Below are 12222 nucleotides of genomic sequence, written 5' to 3' on the forward strand. Positions count from 1 at the left end.
CGGCCTTTTGAGTTTCCTCTTAATTGATAGCTTTACCTTCTTGTTATATAAGCTTCCCGAAACAGAAGATAAAAAAAAGCAAGCAAAAACTAAAGGAGTTGTTACTAATTTATTTTAGTGCTTCACGACCTTCATTGTTGATGAAAACATTTGTAAAATTGCACACTCGCAGACATATATTGCTACTCTTTTAAGGTAAACATTGGGATACAAGGTCTCCCATGTCGATCTGATATACACCTTTTTAAAATAATCTACGTAAAAAACGTTAGAAGTCAAACTAATATTTCTTAAACCTTCGCTGAAATCTAAGCCTTCTAATTTTTCTACCCATATTATTAAAAATGTGATTTTCATCCTTGCTGTCGAAAACGATCATAAATTGCTAGTGGATGACGGTCAGTTGACAACATAAATGGTTCTACAAAAGAAAGCTATTAATGTCGAAGTTTTTATGAGATTTAGGCTTAATTACGAAATTGAGAAGTGAGTTTTTTTTTTTTCTATTCAGGATTATTGTTCTCTTGTCTATTTATGTATTTTGTGATATAAAATCAAATTAACTATCATAATCATCAGTTGTGATAAAAGAAATTGGTGTCCACTTCTGTAGCCTAATGTGTTATTCTCTCTTTTTCTTTCCTGTGATCAAGTTAAACCTTAAGATCTGACACAGTGCAATGTATTTTGTTTACTGAGAGATAGCTATTTCCTCGCAGTTTGGATAATGGTCTGACTTTGGCAGCTAAGACAAATATAAAAATGCCGTTAAAATATAAATTCCTCCTCTAAATGTCGCTGTCAATACATTGATGAGCTGCAAAACAAATAAGTTGTAAAAACGAAAATACACATTTTAAGTTTGATTGCTTCGTTGATGAACGTTCTTCGAAGAATATTCACGGACAATCAGTGTCTTTGTTAAAGGTTTTTGGTTTGAAATGGATAATTATTCCCCGTACCGGATTTGCCAATCATCCGGTTGCGTCAAAATAGACGTTTTCTTTCATCTTTCATGGACCTAGTTGAAAGTTAGCTAAGCCGAACACTAGCTACCACACTTTTGCACTTCAAGCATCTATCTCGAAATTTATTTCAAACTGTTTCATGTTAAGACCTCGTATGGCTTAATAACATTACCCACGGTGTTGGGCGACCAACAGCCCGGTAACCTTCCCATTCTGAGAGGCCTGGGAACAAATGTCCGGCAATCACTAATTTGAGAAACGAGACCCAATTGTTAAAAACGAGATCGCATTGCAGAAAGGAGAAACATGGGTGAAAAACGTAATGGGAGTAGTCTTAAAATCGTGCCTGATACAATTATATGTTTTTAACTAAGTCGTATATAATTCTTCCTTTCTCTAAACAGCAAAACTAGCCAATAAAACGATAAAAACCTGCATTAGCCAAATGTTCGATTTTAATAACAGTTCGAAAGCTATAATCTAAGAATATTCACAATAATATCTTTTGGCCTAACATTGGCAGAAAAATAAGAATATTCAGTCTGCGCTGGAAAAACAATATTCTTATAAAAAGGAAAGAGTGTAGGCCAGTGTTTATAGTACAGTGTGTGTCTGACCCAAGCAAGAATGAAATATAAGCGACCACATAGTCGCTCAACAATAAACCAAAGTTGGTCATTGACTGGGACATGTTTCGCCAGACCATAGTTCCGTTGAGTATATGCTTGACATACTCCACCGTGGTTGCCTCGATATTTCATCGTAGGAGCACTTGCTATGATATGGGTGACATCGGGGGCTTAATTGCTACCTAGCTAAGGGGACATTTGATGTTTCTGACCTTTGTTTTATTTCACCCGTGAGGCATATCAAATTTAAAGTTACCTAATTTTACCTTAGATATTGTCTCAAGTCACCATGAAAACTAATTTTCCCTAAGGAAAATTGCAAATTCTTTGATCGTCTTTTTTTATCGTCTTTTTTATAGATTTCCATCGTTTCAATTTCTCGGCCTCGGGTAGAGTCCCACATGTTCAACAAGGTTTCGTATAGTGTTTTCTAATTTTTTCCACATCAGGATTCCATACACAAAATGTGCAATCAACTGACTCGTATGAGGTATTATATAAGACCACTGGAAAATACAAACGAGATAGTTCTTACTTGATTTCGAGGGCGTTCGATTGGTTGCCGTTCTAGAATAAGAATACATAAAATGATTACCAAGAATCCCTCATCATAGTAATAAGTGTTTGGGGTAAACGGAAAATATTGACTTCTTGTTTATCATGTCCCAGCAGAACTTTACAGAATAATACATCTCCCACATTTTTTCCCTAAACATGAAATCTAAAGGTATTCTGTTTTTTATTCTTATTCCAGAATAAGCTAAGCTCAATCGGACGGGACGGCTTACACTAATATGTTTTAACGATGTTTAAGGGATTGCATGCGCCTCGCATGGGTCTCGTTGTTCCGTTTTGCACAATGGAGTGTTTTCACATGACGTCACGGCAGCCATGTAGGTGTCCCAAAACAGAGAAATGGCGGCCATGTTGGTGTCCCAAACTAAACCCTTGGAATTGAACTCTATTTTTATGCAAATTCTTTCTTTTGTTTCAGTAAACCAATATGGCCGGTAGTCACGTGAATGAAAACGCTCTATAATCTTTGGACCCGTCATTTTGTTCCTTGTATTTTTGTTTTGTTCTTTTGATGTGCCCAATAAAGCTGATAAATAAATAAAATAAATAAGCTTAATTCACTTAAGTCGTTATTCCCTGAATAAAATGGTTCAGAAAAATTTTTATGATCGCCAAAAGTTTTATAGCAATCTCTTAGGGATCTCGATCGAATTTTTTATTTGAATTTAGTTGCAGACATATCAATCCCGTCTGATTTCAATTAATTGCAAAATTCGCCACTTAAATTATATTATCTGTTCTCGTCTAGACAACAGAATATTATTTCCTTTTTGTTTAATAAATAGTTTTATTTATTTGCACGCGAAACGATCATGAAAGCACGAGAAAACAGTGGTAAGCAGATGGCCGCTTGCAAATGATTTTATTGTTTTCGAAATGAAAGACAATGAAACGCGAAGTACGAGTTTCTGAAATTACTTCTCTTACAAATGTGATTGAAAATAGCCTTTTTTCCCATTCAAATATCTCTTTGTTTACCACATTTTGTTTCCCCTCTAGACAAAAGGAAATTATTTGCTTTTGTTTAATGTACAGCTTTATTTATTTGCACACGAACGATCACGAAAACACGAGAAAACAGCCGGATAAGCAGGTGGCCTCTTCCAACTGATTTTATTGTTTTCGAAGTGAAACACAATAAAACACGAAGAAGGAGTTTCTGAATTACTTCTCTTACAAATATAATATAACAAAAGAGTTGATGTTCGCGGGCGTAAATATGTTTTTGGCCTGAAAAGGACTCAAAAACATATTTACGCCCAAAAAATTCAACTCTATGACTATTATAACAATTTCAGAGGGCATTCAGAAAAGGAATCAAAATACTATTAAACTAATAACGTACTGTACGCGATATCTAAACGCTAAAGGCATCGCATCGGCGTTTCTTTATTGTAGAAAAGCTTTCATTGTCGCACAAGATTAAAACTTTTGCACAACACCGCAAAATTTGCAAAAGAATCTTACTTTCTAACTTTTCTAACAACTTTGTAAACAGCGAAGGAATAGTCACTTACAAATGTTAAAATTAATTGTGCAATTGCTGAACTGAGTGTTTTTCGCTCGACCACGGCAAATTTACATTCAACTCGCCTACGGCTATTGAGCTACCAGAGGCATTGTTTCCACCATCGCCCACGAGTTTTTGTAATTAGGTCTTCTTCATCTAGCTGAGACGACTGAGGATTTGCTTCTTAGCTAGATTTTTCAGCCGTTTTAAAGCTCAAAACAATTTCTTTGCAGGTGACAGTGCTTCCAATCAAATAATTAAAGCAAGAAAAACGGCGCGAATATTTGAATGGTTTCCAGTTCTGATTGGCTGGCTACGTTGTTTTCTGCTTTCTCATAGGAGCGGGCAAAAATATTTTTTAGCCCGCTGAATTATCGGTTTTAGCCCGCATCGCCGCAACGCCCGACGAAATTAAAGTTGAAAATAGCCTTTTGCCCCATTCAAATATCACTTTGTTTCCCACGTTTCTTTATTTGGAAACCAATTATTTCTAATCAACTATTTTTCTGTTTTTCTTTTACTAAATACAGCATCGTTAGTGTTCTTTTGTTCAAGTGATTGGAAAGTGACATTGAATATCATAACGTTTTTCACAAGTCATTGCTTGCAATCATTTTGGTAGGCTTTAAAAGACAAGACGAAACAACATTTATTCATTCAGTGTGCGCTAGCGGTTTTGGCTGGTGGTTGTAAACCGTTCCTGGCTTGGAAAGCAAACTCAAACTTGAACTAGTTTAAGAGACAAAGGTAAGCTGCTCCACTTAGTGCTTGAAACAAGATATGTGATAACTCCTGGGAAAGGTTCCAAAACTATCAAGCAGTTTAAAACCCGGAGTAGTATAATTTTCTTTTGATTATAGTCATTTACTTGTTTCTGCATTCAAAGTTAACGCAAAACCTTAAGTACAGAAACAAAGGGGGGAAAGATAACAAGAAAACACAACACATTATATTTACATGAAAACTAGTAAACTAACAGCAAGTTACAAAAAAATGAAGGAATAGGGGTGAATGCTTTTTTATAAAGTAAAGCGCATTTTTATAGCCTTATCTTTTTGTAATGCAGCCATTTTTAGGAGACTACGCCTTTACGTCCTATGTAGTAGGGTTTATTTTTTAAAACGCATCTATACGTTTTAATATAATACTGCACATAATATGTACAATGTTTAGTACTTCTAATGTACAAAACAACATTTGAACTGAATATGATCAAATGCGTAGTACAATGGTAATAAAAATATTGTTAAACAAAAGTGAAGTTGACCAGGAGCAACAGCGTGAAAGAGAAAACCAAGGAAATTAACTATTTAGTAGAAAAAAAAGTAATAAAATGGCGATCATAATGCAAGTAGCAATTTGTACCACTTTTGTTGAAACTAATCTTTTGAGTCTGTCATGATAGAAACTGGTTTCTCCTCTTGGACCTAGGGATTTATACAACGTGTGAGGTTGGTATGAAATTTATCAAAACAAAAAACATTTAACTATTTCACAAAAGGATTTCGATTTTGGGAATTCCAGAAGAGGTGAACGAGCATTTTCTGATCCATTTTATACGAATAACAAAGAGCTGTTTCAGATATTTGAATTTTAAAAAGAAAGGAGTTTGTTTCTATAAGCCTATGAAGCAATTTTGATATGGAAGTTCGTACGTTTAGTACTAAGTGAACATAATCTGGGAAGTAGATAGAGTTCAAGTCATCGTCGGCAGTTTAGTTTACGGTTTTAGTTTAAGGAAAGTTTTTATTAATCGACATTTTATGGGCTAATTTTGTTTGCTCGGCAGCGCAATCATGTGATCCTGTGTTGTCAGCTTCAGATACTTGAGAGCACATCTTATGGCCAAGGCCACGCCATAAAAATTCAAGAATGGAAAAAATGAGCTGTACTTCACTTTGAATTCCTTATACGTTAGAACCTTAGTATCATCTTTCGCGAGATCCTTTATGTTTGGACTCCGGCTTGGCCCAGTTAAATCTTGACTAAGGAGTTATTACATATCGGACTATCGCTTAAGTCTTGTTGGGAGGAAAAGGAATATTTATAGTTAAGGTCTAACCAAATCTCAATAAGTTCCTGTAGAAAACATCTTTTATACCAAGCTTGATAGCGTCCTTTTTTCCCAACAAAAATTCATTTAAGTGACAAATGCTGAAATATGAAATAGAAAACACTTCCATTTAAATTTACAGTCATCGGATAAATACGTCAATATCGGCGAGATCGTCAAGGATTTATTAATTTCTGCTATATCCAAATTTTTTTTAAAGACACATTTCCCAAATTTTGCCCTAAACATGAAATCTAGATGATATCGATCGAACGGGACACCTTACTCTTAATTCACTTGAGTTGAACAACATTGGTCAGAAAGAATTAAATGCCACCAGAAATTTTATTCTTATTCCAGAATAAGCTCGTTCGAACGGGACATAACACTTAATTCACTTAATTCCTGATTCCTTGAATAAAATGGATCCGAAATGTTTGTATACTGACCAGAAATTTCACACCAATCTCTTAGGATCTCGAATTCTTTATTTTCCGTTTAGTTGCAGACATATCAACCCTGTTTAATTTCAATGAATTCCAAAATTAGCCATATAAATTATATTAACTTTTATCGTCTATCTAGCTAGACAAAAGAAAATTATTTGCTTTTGTTTAATACAAGCTTAAATTGTTTGCACCCAAAACGATCACGAAAACGTTAAACGATTTAAATCGTTTCCAAAGGCACATAAAATTTCGGAAATGTGCTGATAAACATCTCCTTATAGGAAATTAAACTTCTTCTTCTTTATGTAAATATGAGCTCGGCTCTCGTTTTTTCACTACATGTAGATCTAACCCAGTGTTATTTATCTGTCTTCGGCGAAACACCAAGTAAGTCCTGAACCTTTGTTTGTGTAATTTTTTATTTTCCTGTTCTTTTCTTTTTTGTTTTAACATAAAGAGAACATTCTTTGTCAAAATTAAGCGCCTTTTAAAACATTCCTGTCTTTTATCAAACAATCTTTTTTTTTTGCGTGGAAAATTCAAAACCTTGAACGTTTTCCCGGCTTTTGGACTTTACGTTTTGTGGTCTTACTAACATCCAAAATTACAGTGACTCATGTATAAGCTAAATTATTTGAAACATTTCCAAAATTCTATTAAGTTTAGGATTTATTTATTATTACCATAGTTTTTTTTTTTTTTTTGCGATAAACGTCTACTTACACCAATGGCACCCATCGAGAAGGTCATGCAAAATACTTAAAATGCTGTCTCCTGTTTTCCCAGATGGTTTTGTAGCAGCATGAAGGCAAATTTGTGTAAGCAAATACAGTTTGATCTGTGTAGGTGCTTTATTTGAAAATATAAAATGCAGAAAGTGTTAGGGAAACGGAATGTTATATCCCCGAATTTACTTGTTGTACTTGGTTTTACGAAAATGCTGGCTGACCCATTTTCTTATTTTAACGAATATTTTGCTCCTTCGAAAATGAAAGGAGTTATATTTCCACCGTTACGACAGATTTCCTTAACAACAAAACCGAATAAGATGATATTGGCTTCCCGAATAGACATACACCGAAATGAACCGTTCGGTGCACCTGTTCGACGTTTGTTTTGAGTTGTTTTTCTTTGTCTTAATCCTTTGTCCTTAATCCTACTCCTTAATTCTTAATTCTTTGTCATACTGACGCGTCTTTGAAAATCGTCTTTGTCTTTCTTGGGATATTTTTCCATAACAAAATACTTAACTGGCCAAGTACTTGAAATGGCGCGTTAAACACCCCTCTAATTCCCTCCCAAACCAAAACATAAAAGGTTTCAGGCGTTTGCTCGCATATCATTGTTGCCAGCCTTTCCATTGGGACATGTCTATCGGCCGTTGCTTCGTTTTCAAGAATACATTCTCAGGTCCACTAAACGCAACTTTGATATCACCATTTTTCTTAAACGTTGTCTTAAATTACATCTCAGTAATAAGTAAAAATTCACAACTTTTCCGTAATTGAGTATATTTTATTTTTCTATAAGAGGCAAAATCCTGTGAAAATGAACCACCTTATCAATGTATTATGGCTGGCATTTTTTGGTAAGTCACGTACTGAAACTAATTTAAGACCTTTGTGAAATATTTAACGATTAGTTTTTGGAGTTTAGATCTAGATACTTTGGAAGTTATTATTATAGCAATCAAAGTGTTCGTACGATTCTTCTTTTTTCTTCTTTTAGATGACCTTTTCTTTTTCCCGTTTGTTAACCTTTTTCTTTTTATTTTATAATTTTGCTATTAACATGTAGCCTTTCTCGATGCAATGTGTTTTCAATTCGTACGCTTATTGATTGACTTTTCGTCTCCTATCCTCTTCTCTTCTCTTCTCCTTTGTCGTCTTCTCTTTGTTTTCTTTTCTTTTCTCTTCTCGTTCGTTTCTTCCAGGTTTCACGGTAGTTCAAGCTGTTACAAATTTGTGTCGGGTTACATGCGATGTCGACTTCGAAACAGTAGGATGCTACAAGGACACGGTAAACTGACAAATTCTATAATTCTAGCTAAACTGCAAATTTCAGACAGTGTAAAGGCAACTGGTCTATTAGCCCTATCAAGACAAGATATCTTGTTCGTCTTTTATCGGTGGGGGGAGGGAGGAGACGCGGATTCCACCACTTCCTCCTCCATAATTCCGAGAGAATAAGGCTTTGATACCAATGACACATTGATCAGCCGCGATGATTTTGGATCCACCATCTTGAATTTTGTGCTTCGAAAAACCACTGCAAATTAACCAAAAACTATTTAAAACAATTAGGAGACTAAAATGACTGTCCCATTTGAACTCAGAGATATTCAAGGTGTGAGGATAGCTTTAAAACCCTGAAGGGGTTGGGTATGAAAACTGAATTTCACCCACTAATATTCTTTGTGCAATCCTTAGCCTCAGCAACGGGCTCTGCCCCATTACATCTACAATGAACGTGATCCTTCCATCCAGAACTACGGTGGTAGAAGGATTGATTGGTATAACTGGAATGAGTACTTTCCTGGATTTGCTTGTCGCTGTGCTAAGAAGGCCAAGGAGTTGGGATACGACCTGTTTGGTCTGCAATTTTACGGTAAGAAATATTACAGTTCGCCAAATTTCGCAATAAACTTTTCTCCCGTGAAAACTTGTCATTTTATTCTAATTCGGACAGAGCATTTGGGAAACGGAATACTACTTAAGCGAAGCTACACATTAGCGGCAAGACGTGTTAGACCAAACTAGTTTGAACAAAAACCACTTCCCCAAATCACCTAAACAAGTTTGTATTTGCATTTGCTACTTGTCTGTTTCAAATACGTTTTACGTCTTCGGTGTTCCTCAGGCATATTAAGGCATGGCCAAAATCCTGTGGCTGTTGAGATTCTCATGGAACATATATAATTCAACTTGAACTTTCCGTTCCATTCATTCGTGGGATTTTTCTCAGTTGCCGTACCCTTCACGCATGCCCAATCACTTCCATTCCGTCCTCCGCCGCTAAGTTTTTTGTCTGGATTTCACTGAAACGACTTAGTTTGTGAAGTGGTCTCAATCGTTCTTTATTAAAACAAACCTGTTTCGAACATGATTGACACAATACAACACCTGATGTGTACACACTTAATAGTGAAATGTGTATTTCATTTGTAATCAGGCTAAACATGTCTCGTGTTAGTGTGAATGCAGTATGAGGTTCTAACCCAAAATGATGTTCGATTATTTAAAGTAAAAGACAAATGAGATAATTATTTTCTGCATTTAAGTGATAGAAGGAAACCACTTAAAAAGAGCACTACACTACTGAGTAATTTTATGATGCAGCCGCACAAGGCTCTGGCCTAATTTATTCGAAGTTTTTCAGTGGTGGAGGAAGACGATTCAAAGTTACGGATAGGAATCGAGTCTGCACTCGATCCGTTTAAGTTTCAATGCAGTACTTGCTGCTTGCAATTGTGTGGTTATTGTGCCGATTGTGAGTGCGATTTTTGTCAAGTGTGAGGTTGGGTACATTATTTTCTAAGCCTGGGCCAGATGCCCTCCTTTGCTGCTTAGTTGTTTCCTGTTTCTTGACAATAGTCTATTGCTGTTCCAACAATATGCTATTGTCCTGAAAGAATACTCAGGACATATCTTAACTAAGAAGAGCTTTGTGAAAGAATACTAAGGACAGATCTAGCAACTAAGAATTCGAAGGGCTTCGTGAACCTGGCTCCTGGTTTACCCTTGTGACAAAAACGTAACTGCAAGAGAAAGTGAAGTTTATGAGTAAAACGGCAAATGCAATCCTAAGGACTACGACGTATGCATGTGTAGTTTGAAAGGATTTCCAAGATAGCAAGTAAGTCAGGCTTCCCTACTTTGCGTGTGCTCTTGTGCTTGTGTTCATGATTTCCACGACCAAATCACTGAAATCCAGACTAAGAAAGAAAGAGGGCTCATTTTCTTTCCCGTCGTATTTTGTGAGAATCCACGATTTTGCTTTCTTGTATATGTGTTTCTCGGTTTTCAATTGAGTGTCGTAAATTAAAAGGTAATCACTTGGACCAATGACAAGAAGCGTATACAGCCCAACGAACCAATCGGAAGTCGAAGCAATACATGTAACCAGGGTCTAGCGGGGGGTGCTATCAAGTCATGATTAATAATCGTTTTAGTTTTAATTCTCATTGGTTGAGAAAGTAGCGCGAGTGATTTAAACCAATCACAGAGCGTAGTAAAGGCAGAACCAAAGCAAACTCGATATTACACTCGACACTCAATTGAAAGCTGTTCTGAATTAGTTGAATAATCATAAGTACATTTCGTTCAATAGGGGAGTGCTGGGCAGGACACAGCAACCAACACAACTATAAACAACATGGTGCGGACATCTTTGAGGGTTGCATCGGAGATGATTACCAGCCCTGCCGGTATACATCTCGCTACTGTGTTGGAAATCAGTGGCGCAATATGGTTTACAGAATTGGTAAGATTTTTTTATGTCAAAGAAATTGAAATGACAACACGTGGTGAAATTTAATAATTGAATTCTTTTTTGGGACAAAATGTGGTCATATTTGTGGTCATATCATTGTGAAGCATTCTTGTTTTTAGTCTAAAGAAAAATATCTACACAGGGTAATGGTTGATAGATAAAGCAAATAAATTTGTACCTCTCTCTCTCTCTTAGTCCTTTGAGCCCCCAGTGGGGCATAGGGCCTAGTTATACTTTATATTTTTTTTTTAGTTGACAAGTTTGGCTACAAGACCTTTACATAGGGCTGACCTCACGGTCCTCCGGCCTTTCAATTTTTTTTTTTTTTTGCATATGTATTTGAATAAAGTATTCTTACGATTATTATTATTGATTACAGAAGCATGTTTTCATTTCCCTGTATGTATTCATTCCGTTTAATTTCATGGATTTAATTTGTTTTCATTTGCCGCAGTGGATACGAGTTGCCCAGAAGCTCCCTTCGAGAAGGTGGAATGCTTTAACGATAAACACAAATTAAACCAAAGACCATTGCCAGACTATCTGTTCAGTGATCGCGATCCCTCGATTAAACAATTTAGTAAACAAATGGTTGATTGGAGAAATTGGGATATGTACCTTCCCAAATTTGCCTGTAGGTGTGCTAAAGCAGCTAAAAACCACAACGCCACTTTCTTTGGGATGCAGTTCTATGGTAAGTAAACTTACTTTAGCGAATCAAAATATTGAGGATCAACCTGAACTATCAAGATAAGACAATTCCTTCAATTTATGAGGGTATTCTCTCTCCAAACTGGTCCTGTTGTGTGGACGATCCACTTAAGTTATTGTTTGACCTGCCTAGCTGGCGTTACGTTGGAGGATGGCGAAGTGTGAGCGGCGGAGGGCCACGAGGGGAACAGAGAAGAACGGATTCTTAATCATACCTGCAGAAAACTATAGGTTTTTGAATAGTGCGTGCACCAAAGCACGGGACATTCGGATTGGCTGGTAGCTCTGAACACTTCATCCAAATGTTAGCTGAGGTGTAGGTTCTCTTGCATTTCTCAAAGTGTACATGTCAAAAATTATGGCAGTTTTGGTAGTATGCCTTAAAGTTTAGTGCTTGAAGGTAGCATCTCTTAGCCCACCCCAAGCTTAGCGTTTGAAGACTGCAGCCCTCTCTCCCCAGTCCCCCTCCCCCGCCTCTTCTACTCTGAATAGCGTTATAAGGACACAAGGTACATACATCCTTATCTATGCATTACATCAACATATCTTAGATTAATCGTTAGAAATAAAATTTCTTGCCTTGAAGGAGAGTGTTGGAGCGGTCAAAATGGTCATCTGACGTATAATCGTAATGGTCCTAGCACAACCAGATGCGTTGATAACTGTTTCAAGTCCTGCAAGAAACACAGCAAGTTCTGCTCTGGGAAAAAATTAGCGAATTATGTCTACAGACTTAGTAAGTATCATAATGATTAATGAAAACGGAACGTTATTAAGTTGAAAGGATTTCTTTTAACTTAATGACGTAATATCTATCTATCTATCTATCTATCTA

The 12222-nt window shown here is 36.3% G+C and overlaps 1 protein-coding gene across 1 annotated transcript in view; it reads left to right on the forward strand.

Moving 5' to 3' along the window:
• Positions 1-6529: 6529 nt before the first annotated feature.
• LOC146479782 (uncharacterized) overlaps positions 6530-12222 on the forward strand; it is a 29424-nt gene continuing 23731 nt past the window's right edge. The window contains exons 1-7 of the mRNA XM_085110304.1: positions 6530-6572; positions 7716-7773; positions 8119-8204; positions 8615-8792; positions 10515-10667; positions 11131-11370; positions 11974-12123. Of these exons, the coding sequence (XP_084966430.1) occupies positions 7734-7773; positions 8119-8204; positions 8615-8792; positions 10515-10667; positions 11131-11370; positions 11974-12123 (847 nt within the window). The 5' untranslated portion in view covers positions 6530-6572; positions 7716-7733. The remainder of the gene's footprint in view (positions 6573-7715; positions 7774-8118; positions 8205-8614; positions 8793-10514; positions 10668-11130; positions 11371-11973; positions 12124-12222) is intronic.

The sequence above is a fragment of the Pavona decussata genome, unplaced genomic scaffold, assembly GCF_977016875.1.
Source record: "Pavona decussata unplaced genomic scaffold, jaPavDecu1.1 SCAFFOLD_58, whole genome shotgun sequence".
NCBI lineage: Eukaryota > Metazoa > Cnidaria > Anthozoa > Scleractinia > Agariciidae > Pavona > Pavona decussata.